This window comes from Seriola lalandi, unplaced genomic scaffold (genome assembly GCF_002814215.2).
Source record: "Seriola lalandi dorsalis isolate HSWRI2012SDOR001 ecotype SW California unplaced genomic scaffold, Sedor1 jcf7180002054319, whole genome shotgun sequence".
Classification (NCBI taxonomy): Eukaryota; Metazoa; Chordata; class Actinopteri; order Carangiformes; family Carangidae; genus Seriola; species Seriola lalandi.
In genome coordinates this window covers 199,403-214,932 of record NW_019524872.1, presented here as the reverse complement: position 1 = coordinate 214,932, position 15,530 = coordinate 199,403, and the positions used below count along the sequence as shown (strand labels likewise).

Sequence of the window (15,530 nt, the reverse complement as noted above, 5' to 3'; positions counted from 1 at the left end):
CCCAAACAAACACTTGAAATCTGACAATATCTCCACATCATAAAGATGAGGCCGGAGTCTCTGCAGATTTGAAGGAATGATCTAATGACAGATTCTGGTCAGGGAGCCGGCATGTTGGAGAACTGGGGGATGCTGCGGGAAGTGGCGCTCTATCGACTGGGCTGTGACAGCAGGGAGGCTGAGTGTGAGGGCAGGCAGGCCACTGTCACCCTGGGGAGATTTAAAAGCCCTGCGCTGAGACAGCCACAGGCTCCTCTCCATTTTACTCTCTGTCCTGTACAGCTGCGAATGTGGAGCCACAGGAGCCTCTTGTTCCTATCTGTACTCTGGTCTGGAGGCTCAGACACATGTTTACTGTTAGTGCAGCGAGTTTCTCAGGTTTCCTCTCTCACGTGTGTGTTCACATACACAACATGCTTATGTTCCTAGACTTGTGAGGACTATATCTGTCATCAAATCCTAGAAACAGCAAGGTTGTGTTGTCTTTTTGTAGTTTTTTTGCTAAAATATACTCATTTTGATTGTCCTGTACATTCCCTGTATTTGCAGTTTTGGTGGTGGGCATGGAAGCAGTGCTTTGAGTTAAATGCTAACTTTAGCATGAGTGAATGACTGTTGGCTACTAAATTTCATGGTAATCGATCCAATAATCCACCAGTTATTGAGACATTTCAAATCACAATTGTCAAACCTCATGTTGGCCCTAATACTAAAAAGTCAGGAGACCACCAAAGTCAGTACGATACATCTTCCGGAGCCCATGAATGTCTGTGCAAAATTTTATGTCAATCAATCTGATAGTTGTTGAGAGATTTCAGTCTGAACAGGAATGCCACCAGCATTGCTCATAATAACAACAGCTGAGTAAATTATCCATCGCATGCCATGCGTTCTTACCGTCCAGCTGCTAGTTTTATATAAATTTCACACACCATGAAATCAACTTTTACTGATTTGTAAGTAGACCTTAAGTTGCCGTCACTCTTTGTGAAAACTGATGCTGTGTTACAAAGAATGAAGAAAAAAAAACTCACTGTGTCACATTTTCAAGGAATGCGAGCTGTGTTTGATATTGTGCGAGTCATCTGTCATGTGTTGTGGTGTCCCTGAACACAGTAACATTTTTTCCATCACCGTCTGCACAATAACCATCTTTTAGTTCTGTCTTTCAGTTCTTTTCATTGCGTGTTGACACAAATGACAAACACTGTCTGTGAGAAGCAGGAAATCAATATTAAAACTCAGGGTTTAATACAAAAAATACCACCTGCTCTAGTTAATGCTGGATATTGTGGATTGGATACCAAGACAAAAAGCTCCAGTATCTTTTTTTTTTTTGGAGCTGGCTTAACTTTTATTTGTCTAAATGTCAGACTGCTTGTGTTGTTGATGTGGCAGTTTTCCATACCTCAGCATTTACTTTGGTGAGTAGAAAAGTTGCCATAACTGAAAGAAATGATGGGCAAAACTACAAAGACTGAAACTGAAAGGATCATTTAGGAGTAAACAAAGCAGCGGGCGAGAGCTTTGGCCAGCCAGATCTTTATTTTTGATGATTTTCCTATTTCTGTGTGTCCTCAAGAGGGCATAAAGTTCTCTTTAGTATACACAAACACACAGTCAAACAAAGTTTACTGTCTAAATGCTGCAGTTTAAAAGCCCTAGTCCGGTGTACGAAGCCCGTTGGCATCAACAGATTGTTTTTCTTTCAGACAGACACTGTCAGACAGAACCGATTTATGAGATATGTTTTCAAAGTGTAAAGGTGTTACTTTGTGTTTCACCATGTGATTAACTGACTTAATGTGTTGCTTGCACTTTCGGCAAGTGCATGCAGAGGAGGCAGACAGCGCAACGCCTGTGCAAAGAGTTTACGCAAGCTCATGATTTTTTCCACATTTCTTTGTCCCCTCAGATGTCGGGAGAGCAGTTCACGCCCCGGCACACATCACAGAGAAAGTGGTGCAGCTGTTCAGAAGTAAAAGTGAGTTTACCTTCTTGGCCTCAATCCAGCAGAAGTCCTCCACGTCGGGAGTCATATTCTCCATCCACGAGTCAGAACACAGGTAATCCATCTCTAATCCTCTTCATTTTGGCCCGCAGCTCCTTTTCAGCACAACTTTACATCACGGATTACAAACCGCTCTCATTTTTAAATTAAACCCGGAGATGAATTTTCATCCTACTCATAGCTGTTTGCAGACGGCTGTTGATGAGGTGTAGTAAAGTGAAGATCAGTGTGAGATTACTTCACTGTTAGTGTAAATCAGCAGGTGATGGGAGGGAAAGTCAAAGGATGGAATAATGCAGCGTTTTCTCCTGTATGCTCAGGGCAGAAAGATAACCTTCCGTGTATTGTGTCTGCAAGATGAGTATGAAGCACTGAGCAATGGCAAGCATGCTGATAATAGAAGAGTAGAATAGAGCTGCACAAACAGACCAACAGCATCTAGCTGTGGCTGCTGCACTGATAACTACAGCACATGGCCTTGTAACTGAGCTGCTGTGAACCTGCCAGAGAACAGAAGCAGGTATACATCTCTTTTTTTTTTTCTCCCTGAGTAATAATTTGAACATTGGTAATGTTTTCTTGACTGTTTCAATGAGTCTTATTGAATTTGTTGCACTGGACTGAATGTTGCTGCAGAATGTGATGAGTGTAGGACTTCAGCATGTGGCAGCAGCGAGCTCTCCCCCCAGCCCCCTGAGAAACTGTACAACCGTGAATTGTTTTTAAAAAGGGCAGGCAACATTGATTTTTTTCCTCCATTCCTCTGAAGGTAAAAGCTTTCACTTCTGTAAAACACACAGTGTGAGCATGCAAGCGTGTGTGTGTGTGTGTGTGTGTGTGTGTGTGTGTGTGTGTGTGTGCTTGCTTGAAGTCAAGACAAAGGCAAAACCATACACAATGGGAGAGTGAAGTAGAGGGCCCCTCAAGTAAGAAAGCTAGTCCTCCTAAAACATAGTTAACAAAGCAACCAGTTCCTCTGCTGTGAGAAGCAGCTACATGTTTGACTGATGTGCCATATTTCCTAGAAATTGTGAATTGTCTATACAGCTAAAATGGAAACGCAAATATGATTTTAGGAAACATTACTGCCAGCTGGATTATGCTCAGAGGCAACATATTTTTTTTGAATGGATGCAGCACTACATTTATTAACAGCAGCTGTAAATTAACAACATAAACTCATTATGTTAATAGAAAACATAACCCAGTTGCAAATACATTTCAAATCGTGTTTGAGTACACGTTAGAGATTGGTAAACGTTATTTTTAGGAAACAGAGTTGATATACTTTAGCATCACTGAGACTGTCATGCTGAGTGAAATCTATAGTACTTCAGAAGTAGCTGCAAACCTGAAGCTTTGAGAAAAATAATAAAATTATTATATTTTATTGCTGAAGACTTAATTTTGTGTTACACTGACTTTTCTATAATGCGCTTATATTAAACTACCCAACGACCAACTACAATATTAGATCTTACATGTTGATTCGACAGCAATAATTAGCGAATATTGCAATGTGGAAAGACTTGGACTGTTTCTTGAACGTTTCATACTCTCAGAGTTCCTCTGCAAACATGTTTAGAATATTTTAAAAAAATACTCTATATGATTAATATTTTGTCTAACATGGTTTTCCCACATAGCAATTGACAAAAAGAAGAGAACTGGGTCTGAAGCTCATCTACTCTTACTTCCTCATTGAGAAATCTGGATCAGGCCTTGAGCCCGCCCACCACCTCTGTTTGTGTTAGATTGACAGATGAAAGAGCAGAGAGTATCAAGATGCTTAAAGGAGGAAACATCAGAGAGACTCAGCCACATGTCTGAGCCTCAGTCAGACCCAGAGTCAGGTGAGGAGTCTGTTGGGACCAAAATCAGCGACTAGCAGGTTAGCACAGTTAGCATCTTTTTTTTTTTTTTTTTTTACGTTGTTTGTTAGCTTGTAAGTGGCAGTGGCTGACTCAGTGTCAGTGGTGATGCCAATGTTAACTGTCTGCACTGACATGGTTTCTGGTTTATTTTGCCACCCGTCCCCTTAGATATCTGACATGTGAAACCCTGGCTGTTTGAATCTGGTTTTAGGAGACTGTCATTGGTTCACTGCAGTTCCAACGTGGAAATACTGTGTTGACTGCTTAGTTCACTCATGACATGTCTTGTATTATTAAAAAAAAAAACAAACACACAATATGGACATGTTTAAGTTAAAAATATTTTCATTGGTTTTTCATTTAATTGATTTTCATCTTTTAAGATATGGTTTTGAATGCAGGACTGTGATTTATAATAGAATATGTCTTTCTTCTTCACTAGTGTGTATGTGAACTCATTCCTCTTCAAGCACCTACTGCATTATCCACTCTATGAGGAGAAATGTATTGACCCCTGCTGTGCTTTAAAGGTGACCTTGAGAGTTGCCTTTTAGTTTCCTTCTTCTCTCTCTCTCTCTCTCTGTCAGTCTCTATCTGGCTCTCGCTCACATTACCTGCAGGCATAATTGTCGCACAGCAGGCTGGCCAAACAGCAGCAAGGCTAAATGGAGCTAGTTGATTGTACTGTCCTCCTCCTCCGGGCGCAATGACATGCACCGTGCAGCACCTGCAGCTCGGAGGAGTGCTCGGACTAACCCCCACCCAGCTGTTAGATATACTGAATCTTTGACTTGATGTTCAGAAATGAGTGGCGGGGTTAGGGCTGTCTACTTTGAAAGCGTCTGTTTTCCCAGATTAAAACTACACATATGTCCGTACTTTATCCCCGGTGGAATGTTGCCATACGGACACTGTTTACTGCTACCTACTTAAAAGAAACCAGCGTTTACCTTTGCTGTAGTGGAGGGGATGTGTACAATTGTCTTCTTGGTAGAAGTCATCTTTGTTGACCCATCCACCCACCGTAACCTTCTCCGTAAGAGGATTTGCGGATCTATACGTGTCGGTTTACAGTGAGATTTGTGGATGATCCAGAGTAATGGGATACTGTTTCTGGAGAAAGAGACATCGCCGTTGAGGCGGCAGATGTTTCAAATGTGGGTATCTCTCAATCTCGGCACATGAAACTAAAACTTAATTGTATTACCAGGCCCCACTGGGGATAAAATAGAAAATGAGCTTTTTCTTTCTCTTGTAATTTTGGTGACATTACAGCTGAAATCCAGAGTGAATATTTTGACATGTATGTCAGAAGTATAACAGAATAAACCTTCAGTCACTTATTTATTTTCGAGACCTTTCGTGTCACTTCAAATATTGTGCATTGTTGAGAGTCATAAAGGAGGTATTCGGATGCAAATCTCACCTCGCTGAGTCGTGGGAGGCTGAAAGTTATTTTGCGTTGAGGTGTTGTGTGAGTCAGACTGCCACACTGCGAGTGTAATTAAATTTGGCAAGATGGACGGAGCCCTGACCGGCTCAGTGCCGACCTGTGCTCCATTGTGACTGAGGATTTGTTGTGAACCTCTGAATCCTCTATGAAGGCCCTATTAGAGCCATCGCCTGATGCACATTCTTTCCCATTATAACACAGGCCTCCATTCAGCCAGCGAACGGACAACTAGCCAACCACCCGGCCAAATCTAATCACACATTCCCTTTCTGTCCCTTCTTTACTTCTTCATTTTTCTCTGAGCACAATCAATCCTCTCCTCCCTCCCACCTCCTCTGCCAGCTCGGCTTTTCCAATATGATAATATCCTTCCCTCCTCCCTTTTCTCATCCTCCACTCTCCTCATCCTCAAAGTGAAAACGTCTTTTCAACGCAAGCATTTTTCAGTACGCGCCGCAAAAGCAGAAGAAGCTTTTTCCTTAAAAAAAAAAAAAAAATTCTTCTTGTTTCCGGCACTGGGGAATGGGAGGGAAGGTTTATTGCTGCTCCACTAGGCTGAATAGAACAAAAGGACCATTTCTGCCTATCCAGCAGTTTTGTGGGTCCCAGCAACGCTCTCATTGTCAGCAAGTGGCAGTCGCTCTGTGATGAAGTAACTCAAAGCCCAGCCTCACTGCTGCTCTTCCCACCTGAGCACTCAAACACTAAAGATGCTCAGCCAGCTCCTCCAGCTGCTCTGTTCATCTGCCTGCCCTTTGTCACAGGTCTGTCTCCCTCCGCTCAGTGCCTCAGCTCATAAGCACTTACAGGTTCTTCTCTTTTACGGAAACATGCTGAGCTGAAGTCAACGTGTGGTGGGACTTGAAAACACACACAGTGATGGAAGAGAGGGACTTGTTAAACTAGACTTTGTGCTAAAAGTTTGGGACTGTTGATGAGTAGGCACGGGGAAGTTGGATACAGTCAATATTTCCCTCAGTGTAAAATAACATTTTATATGAGCAGTTAGTTGAACATGAGCACAACAGCAACACTTATTTAAAATTTTCATCCAGAATTAATGTGTTGCAGTTAAATCAGGAAGCGTAAGGAATACTTTAAAATTCCTAGCTTACAGTGATATCTAACTAGCTTGGATTGTATCTGACTCAGAGTGGGCTGCACCGCCGTCGCCATCATGGCAGCGCCCGACTCTGCCTAACTCCCAGCTAATACAAAAATGGGCAAAGAGTTGAGGCGTGTGTGGAGCCAAGTCTTCGGTGCACACCGGTTTGTGGCAATCCACCTGTCACTCACAGACGCCATGCCCTCAATTATGTATAACTTTAATAAAATAATAAAATGTAAACAGGTGAGTTATAAAAAAATTCACCCCCCAAAAGAGTTGTCATGATGGAGGAATTTAGCTAAAGAGACCAGGCTGTAAACATGCTGCTGTAAAGTTGGACATTTTAATGGAGGATTGACTAATTTTTGGAGCCAGCCTCTAGTGGTCGTTCAAGGCACTGCACCTCCGTGTTGGCTTCAGTTTTCAGCCCCAGAGATTGCTGCTTGATTGTACCTCATTTGTACATTGCTTTGGACAAACGTATCGTCCAATTGAATACATGTAAATGTAGCCCCAGATCCAGGACCTGCATATGGTGTCATGTATGTAACAGTCCTGGACGGCTGTCAGGTGTCAGGAGATTTCACTCACTTCTATAATCTCTAAAATCCAGGCGAGGATCTCCTTTTTGTAGTTTTGTAATCCTGCAGTCCAACACACATCATCTGACTCTTAACACATACTCCATATGATAGCCTTGAAAAAAAAGTTGGGATGACATATTACTAAAAATTAATATGATCATGATATGCCAAAATTGTTAATATGTTGGCAGCATTTGGTTTGTTTATCAACTCCTGGCAGGTGTTTGGTGCCGTGCCGGGCAGCCGCAGTGAATCTCTGCTCTATCTGTTTGTGTTGGGTTTTTTTTTTGCTTAAACTTGATCTGCAGAATTTTTAAAAATTTGTTGTGCCATCATAAGGGATTTACGCATGAATGCTAGAGACAGGAAACCTGCCCGTTTCGATCCTGAACTCTTCATCTCCACCTGTGGAGTAGGGGTGAGGGATGAGGCGGGCCCTCTCACCTCAGTCAGAAACCAGTTTACAGATTATTCCTCTACTGTATCTGCTCTACAGAAAAAGATAAAAATACAGTAGAAATGCTGCCTAAGAATGATTCCTTCTTCCCCTCAGTCCTTCTGAATTTGTGCACAAACACAGGCTGACCAAAATGCAGAAATTCTTACCCAGAATTAGTCTTTGTTCTGCAGGTTATGTTCTAGTTTTTCCTCACTCATTCTTGCTGGTGTGTGAAAACCATTTTGGCAAAGGTGGATATAATCGCTCGCTTGTTAATAGGTTAGATAATGGTCATGTACACCACACTTTCAGCACCAACTCTGCACACTTGAATATGAGTGTGGGTTTTTTTTTTTTTGGCAGTTTAGCGGATGAAGAACTCGACCTGAATGTGACACACCCACAGCCGATATATTTTGACCATAACATTTTTTAGCAAAGCTGCCTATTTGCATATGCGAGAGACACAGAGCAACACTTATTTAAAGAATTTTTTTGACATATTGCCTTTATTAGACAGCGCAGAGGGATACTGGAACAAGGAGAGAGACAGGAGTGTGATGGGAACTGTGGATGTCATATGCACCGTAACATGGAGCAAAGTTAGCGTCGATTTATGAGTCGATTTTCTGTCTCATTTTTCAGTCTCCTTTCTAGCTCTGGTTTGGTTTGCACTCCTGTGAAAAATGATCTGGCTCTTGAGTAGCTCCGTGTCCCTCTTTCATTGCCAGCTAGTTGGTGTCTGCCTTTGTCTGCCATGTGGAGCAGGGCAGGCAGCACAGAGTGGATAGAAGAAGAAAAAAAACCGCCTGCTGCTGCTGCTAGAAACAGGTTTAATGAGCGCTGACACTGAACCGTACAGTAAATGTGTTGTAAAACAGGAACTCTCTTACTAACTTGCTCATTTGAAAAATATATTGATTACCGGAGCTTTATAAAAGGAGCGAAATGCCAGTAAGTGGTTAGCTGTGCCTCATACAAGGTAGACTAAAGGAACACTTCATTCATTCAGACGATGCAATTTACAGACAGATTGTGAAGGCGTTCGAACTGGGCCACATCAGAGGCCCCTGTACACTGAAGACAGCTTTGACACTACCACTGGCTCGGTCAGTCGCTGCCTCCATTTCTGTGAGGAAGCCGGTGCAGGTTTACATCTGCTGAATAGGCCTACAGGAAAGGAACCTCAAGAAGAACATCAAGTCCACAGGAAAAAAGAAATTACTCTCACAGCATGACAAAGGCTCTGCTTGCTCCCTAGCAACAAAAAAAAGGCAATATCAGACTCACCCTGGCCCACACTTCCCTGAAACGTCCAGTGTGTTAGTTTGAGTGACAGCCCCCCCCCCCACACACACACACACACACACACACACACACACACACACCCAGACACAGCCAGACCTCCTCCACCTGTCCAGCAGTCTTCAGACCCCAGAGACCTTCACCAGGCTCTCGGCTGAAAAACGGCTCTCTGGCAGAAAAACATCCCAATCCCCAAAAATGTCTTTCAGCATTTGGGCGGCTAATACCACTGACTTATTTTACAGTTTGATTGAGAGTGATGGCCGCACTGTCCTGATATCAAAAGACAGATACTTCTATAGTCTTGTACCCATTTCAAAGACTTTTTCCAAGATATTTTTCACATGATTGCAATGAACTACATAAAAATAACTCGACAATAAATTTTGAAATGTGAACAACATAAATACTTATTTAATTCTGTTACTAAAGCCGTTTCTCTTTGTACCTGTGTGCGACTGAGGAGGAAGATAGAAGAAGGGAAGAGTCTCTCAGAATGACAGTATTTGCTCTGGTTTGGTTTTTCCAACATTCAGTTGATCATCTGTTCATCATAGTAGGTGAGTTTGTTTTTTGTTTGCCTTTACAAAATCAGCACTACCAGTGCTGCGAATTTTTGTGTGAAGCACCCTTGTGGATTTGCTTCCTTCTCTCCTCTGCACCCTCAGGCCTGTCCATGAGCTGTTTAAACTGAACAGCATCACCCTCATCCCTGGTGGACCTCTGCCTCGCACAAAGCTTTGCTGCTAATAATGTTACACTGAAAACACTCCAAACTGTGAAAATGAGAATTAATTTCCTTCTGCTCGTCGCACCCCCTTGATCCATATACCTCGAGAACAGGCTCAGTAAGGAAAGTTACACCTAGCTGCGATCACCCTCTGTGATGAGAGCGTCTGCTAAATCCAGAAACTCCCATCAAGGATAATCTTCCATTGACAACTGAAGCACAATGTCTCTCAATCAATCCTGGTCACATTTTCCAGGTCAGTAGCCGAGGGCATCGGCGCATCTTCCCATCGTAGTATCTGGTTTACCACCTCCTCCTCCCATTCCACGGACAAGCTCCAGAGTGTTGACCTCCCTACTAAGCAGATAATTGGATGTCAGCTGCCCTCCATAAAATAGCTGCATGACACGGGGGTGAAGAATAAGTTCAGGATGATATACAGCCAACGCAGCAATCTCCGGCAGCCATTCATTTCCAAAACTTTTCTTCTTACAGATGACACCAGTGCATTTTGATGAAGACCACTTGTCACCTCAACAGCTTCTTCCCAGAGCTGTCACCGCACTCCTGAGACCAATCCGCAGCCCACAATCTCCTGTCTCAGGAGACACAGCCTGCAACCTTGCCACTGCTGGCTGTTTATTTATTACTCAGCAGATTGATTCACGATCTTTCCTGAACTCAGCGCATTTCTAATATGGTGAAGAAAATGGAAAGAGGCATAAGAATTAGCACTGTTCTTCATATGTCCCACATTATGAAAACAATAATGTTTTCACTGGTAATATCTGCCTTGAATTGTGTCTCAGTTCTGCAGCTAATGAGAAACCTGCTGTAAAACCATCAGCTCTGCTTTGTCCATCTCACATTAACACTGACCGCAGGCCTATCTAAAGTACAGTGTTGGGGAGTAGTGAACTACGTGTAATTAAACTTGTCGTTTAACTACATCTCAATCAGGAGAGACCTAAATTTAGTCAATGAATAGACTTTTACTGTCGTGTGCGAAACCAAAGAAGTTAGAGATGTGAGAGTCTTTGGTCATTAGATCCCTTCAGGATGTCGTTATATTAGAAAAAGGCGGTGAGGCTGTGCGAAGTATAGGAAACCCCCCGGGGGTCTAGACACTGGTGGTGGTGGTGGTAATGGGAAGAAGAGATGCTGGAGATCTGGATGTGATGAGGACTCTGATGAGCTCGTCCTGGTGCTGGATATGAAGACTGGGTGTGAAAGGGGTGGAGGGGGGTCCAGGCAATACGCACTGAAGTGACAGCAGCAGAGAGAACAGATTTTCCAAGTTTGACAGCAACAACTTTGGTTGAGATAGTGGCGCTGTAAAAGAAAGTAGTAGCTTTTGTTAACCAAGCAAGCTAACTGAAACTACTACTACTGCTGGAGCTCAGTTCCTTCCAGTGTGAAGTAATTGGAAGCTTGCACTTCAATAGCAACAGATGCAGTAATACACATCCATATCATTCATACTCACAATGAGACTCACAATACACAACACAGTCCCTACGACACCAACTCAGAACTAATCAATCTTAATCTAATACATACGATAGCTCTAAAGTGTGACAGTTATGAGAGTGGAATCAACCTTTTCATCTACAGTGCAATTGGGAAATGTTCAGCACAACCAACTCTAAGCGTCACGAGGGATCTGTTTTCTCCAAATTCCCAAAAGAGCAAAAACAAAAAATATATATTTTCTCACTCATCTCTAGTAACATACAAATATTTTTGTTATCTCTCCAGGTTTTCACATACAGTGCTATGTTAAAATGTAAGACACTAAAAGTAAAGCAAGAATGCTTTCAAAAATAATCCATGTACTTGGCAGTTCCACGCATCTTGGAGAACTTGCCAAAGCCCTTCTGTGGATTCAGGCTGTGTCCATGTCTTCTGTCTCCTCATGTGATCCCGGACTGACTCCATGATGTAGAAATCAGGGCTCTGTGGGGGCCAGACCATCTGTTTTAGAACTCCTTCTTCTTCTCGTCTCTGAAGGTGTTTCTCCGGCTGACTGTTTGGGGTCATGCTGCAGAATGAATTCAGGACCGATCAGACGCCTCCTCGATGGTGCTGCGTGATCAATAAGAATCTAAACATCTAAAAGTGCCTCAAACCTTTGCACGGTGCCACATCTGTCTACCTCCACCCAGTTACAATAAAAGTGACTGAAATTTCATTTGTGCTGCTCACACCAAAGATGATTTATGCTAGAAAAATTAAACAGCCATATCTCTTACTGGAAATAATGTTCCAATTACTTCTGTGAAAACTGTTGAAAGAGTGGTAAATGCTGTGAGAGCATCACACTGTCATGGTGTAGGATGTAGAGATCTCATTAAGCTTTAGAACAACTTGCTGCATACATAAAAGTATTAGTAAACAAAAATGATAAAAGTCTGAAATGCTTGCAGATACATAATTTAAATAATGTGTTAGGTTTAAGATATGACATAAAGTACCTGTTCTACAACAATACTCCATGAGTTGACATTAAAGATCTGGTGTGGATCACAAAACAAGTCGGTATCTGGTGTGACGACCGTTTGCCTCGTGCAGTGCGACGCATCTCGTTTGTACAGAGTTGATCGGGTTGTTGATTGTGGCCTGTGGAGGAATTTTGGACCGCTCCTCTTCATTGGTGCAAAGTTGGTGGATATTGGCAGGAAGTGGAACATGCTGTCGCACACGCGCAGATCTCAAACCTGCTCAGCGGATGATATGCCTGGTGACTACACACACCATGCAAGAACTGGGATGTTTTTAAGGTTCCAGGAATTGCGTACATCATAAATCTTTTATTTCAACTCATAAGAAATGGGAGTAAAGACAAAAGTATTGCATCTATATTTTTGTTCAGTATACATTACATTACAGTCATTTGGGAGACGCTTTCGTCCAAATCGGCTTACAGGAGCAGGAGCTATATATCAGCCAAATTGTAAACAAATGGCTAAAGCATGTTCAGTTGTATAGTACAAGTGCTTAGGGATGTTTTATTTATTTATTTATTTTATTTATTATCTTTTTTTTAAAAATCAGACTGAAGTAAGTGCTGGCAAGGGCTTACTGAAGTGTACATGTAGAATACTGTGGAGCCAGAGCAGAGAATATACCAGTTATGATTAATATGTAGTCACACAGTTAAACTAAGACCCCTGGAAATACACAGAAACCTTTTTTCCAGCATTTTTCTTTTCCTTGACAACTGTGGTGTATTTTATTAGAAATGAAAAGGAAATCTAAGGCTGTGTCCCAGTTCATGGGCTTTTGTCCTCTCAAGTCCACATTCCTACAGCGAGTACATAATATACTGGCCAACAAAGCCTTTTGCCTTTTGAAAGGTTGCTCCCAGTGTAGCAAGTGGAGCTTGTTTTTATCCAAGTTTGTAGGACACAGGCACTGTGTCCTTTGCAGCCTTCAATATTCTCCTATCCATTGTGTTCTGGGCCATTGTTTAACTGATTGTTGATGTGATCCAGATCCAATTGTAAGCATGTAAAGGGCACTTACCTTAATACAAAGCAACGGTCTCACTGCATATGTCTTTCTGTCCCTTAACCTATAACATATGTGCAGCTATAGAACATAAAAACCTAAACAAATTCTTTAACCAGCAATTATTGGGTTAGATTTTTATTCTTCTGCTTTGATCTGAGCTCATAGATGAGCCACTTCTTTTCAAGTGCATCTTTGTTCAGAAAATATAGACGTTCCCAGCTGTTAAGTTATCACATTGAATTTAAACACATTCTAATCATGGCCCCATCTCCCTCCACCACTGCTGGCCAAAAAATGTTTCTGTTTCTTTGATATGCAAAGATGATTTTTTTTATTTGAAAGCAGTGGATGCTCACATTAGGGGTCTGTTAGATCCATGTGGTCGTCATTAGTAAAAAAAGAAGCAGCTTTTTAAAATGCTGGTTATGAAAGGATCAGCAGTGGAATACAGCCTTTTAATCTGCGATAAGGCTCATTGTTTATATTCTGCAGAGAGAAGCACCAAAACAGATATATCATTTTTACTGTCTGTCAGGCCGCACTATTCATTACAAATGGACTGCCTGCCAATAGATTATTCCCCTTCATTAAATATGCTGTAGTGCAGGGATACAATAGATACCACTAAATGCTTCATAAAATAAACGCTCACCGTGAAGTGGAGTTAATGCCTTTGATGATTATTTCATGAGTCAAATCAGGATAACAGTGTTTCTGCTCGTTTAGTGATTCCCGGCCTCTCGCAGCCCCGAGGAGGCTTCCATCAGTGGAAGATGTGAAGCTGGAGAGCTCTCAGTCTCGTTTTACTCCTCGTTTGGTGCAAATGATTCTTCTCCAGCTGACAAGTATCAGCAGCTCCGTCTCCTGCAGCATGATGGAGACGAGCTGTCAGGTCGGTGCCCTGCGCAGCCACAGAGTGATGTATTCATTTCATTTTATAGCGATGACATGCTGTACAGAGACAGCCGAACTGGCCAGCCGTACCCACACTGACTCTACCTCTCTACCTCTCTCTCTCTCTCTCTTTCACACATACGTGTTGCTAAGTAAGCAGCGACTGCTCAGTGCGTGCTAATGCAATTTAACATTGTAGAAAAACACTTCCCTGTGATGCTTGTTAATTTACTGTGTGATAATTGTTTTTGTATTAACACAGCCTGCTGTGTGGGGGGCTGATGAGCCATCATTAGCTCTGTGGAAAGGTTTGAGCTCCTTTTACTGAACACCCCCCTCCCCTCCCTCTCTCATCTTCTTTGTCTTTTCTTTTTCTTTTTCTTTTATGGCGGAATCAGTCTGCTGATTTTATGCATTGCACCGCTGCCACATGAATGGCTGATTGGATAATTGCATGAATTAGCAAGTGTACGGGTGTTCCTAATAAAATGCTTGCTGAGAATAGGCTATATACTTCAATATGAAAGAGAGGCAGTTATCTCTCCCTCGTCCCCTCCCCCCTCCTCCTCCTATTGCAAGCATTACAGAATATTTTTCAAAGACTGGTGAAGCAAGAGCTTGGTGTAAAACCACGTTCACAGGGCTTTCCCTCTGCTTCTGTGGGCTACAGGTCCAGCTGTCTATTGTCCATTATATTACAGACATTTCACCAACACGTTACCTGCAGTTTTGGTTAAATGAACATTTAAAATCTGCAGTAGTGTGAAGTGTACAATCTCACTGCAGCGTGACGTGACATCACAGCTCCAAGCCCACAATGCTGTGGTCGGATTACCTGTGAAAAGGTATTGCCCCCCTACTGATATTACATTACATTACATTAGATTAGAAAGCCTTTATTGTCCGCGAGGGGCGATTTGGTTTGCAACAGTAGTCAACACAAACAATCACCACAGCAATGGCGCGTCTTTCATGTAGGGTAGGGTGGTTAGAGTACCGCTGTAGTCACCAAGGTACCATAGTTGCTGAGATCTGGGAACAGAGCCATGTTGCTAAAACGCTGAATGACAGGTCAGGAAAAACAAAATCATCTCAAATACAAACAAACCTCCATATCAGCCAAAGTTAGTGCATGGAAGAGAAAAACGATTATCCGCACTTCATGTAGTAAACATCCATCAGTTTACAGACTAGCCTCTCCATTCACCCTTAATTTGCTGTACTGTGCCTTACAGTAGCTGTGCACACAGTCTGTGCAATGAGGCATCGTTAGATAGTTTAGATAATCTAGACTGTTGTAGTGATGTTGTTCCATTCAGAGATCTGAGCAATTCCTTTGGTGAATCCAGTGAAAGTGGTGGACTCTATCTCATATGCAGAGGCTATACTGTAGCACTCACACTATCATATCATGTCCTTGAGCTGTAGATAAGGTATCTTAGTTCTCGTGTATACCTGAAAATCATGTCCTGATATTTTATCCTACAGTACGGTGTGTTTGAGCTCTTACGGGTTTGCCGTGTTGTGTTTTCTTATGAGTTTTTCTCAGTTTCATTCATTTTCCAAATAGAAAGATGGATAAATCTGCTGCCCCACAGCCTTGATTGATATTCTGTGGA

General features: G+C 42.3%; 1 protein-coding gene across 1 annotated transcript in view; it reads left to right on the top strand.

Moving 5' to 3' along the window:
* Nucleotides 1-15,530, top strand: part of LOC111655488 (protein kinase C-binding protein NELL1) — a 238,209-nt gene that overhangs the window by 26,992 nt on the left and 195,687 nt on the right. Inside the window, exon 3 of the mRNA XM_023406920.2 lies at nucleotides 1,916-2,066. Coding sequence (XP_023262688.1) covers nucleotides 1,916-2,066 — 151 coding nt within the window. The remainder of the gene's footprint in view (nucleotides 1-1,915; nucleotides 2,067-15,530) is intronic.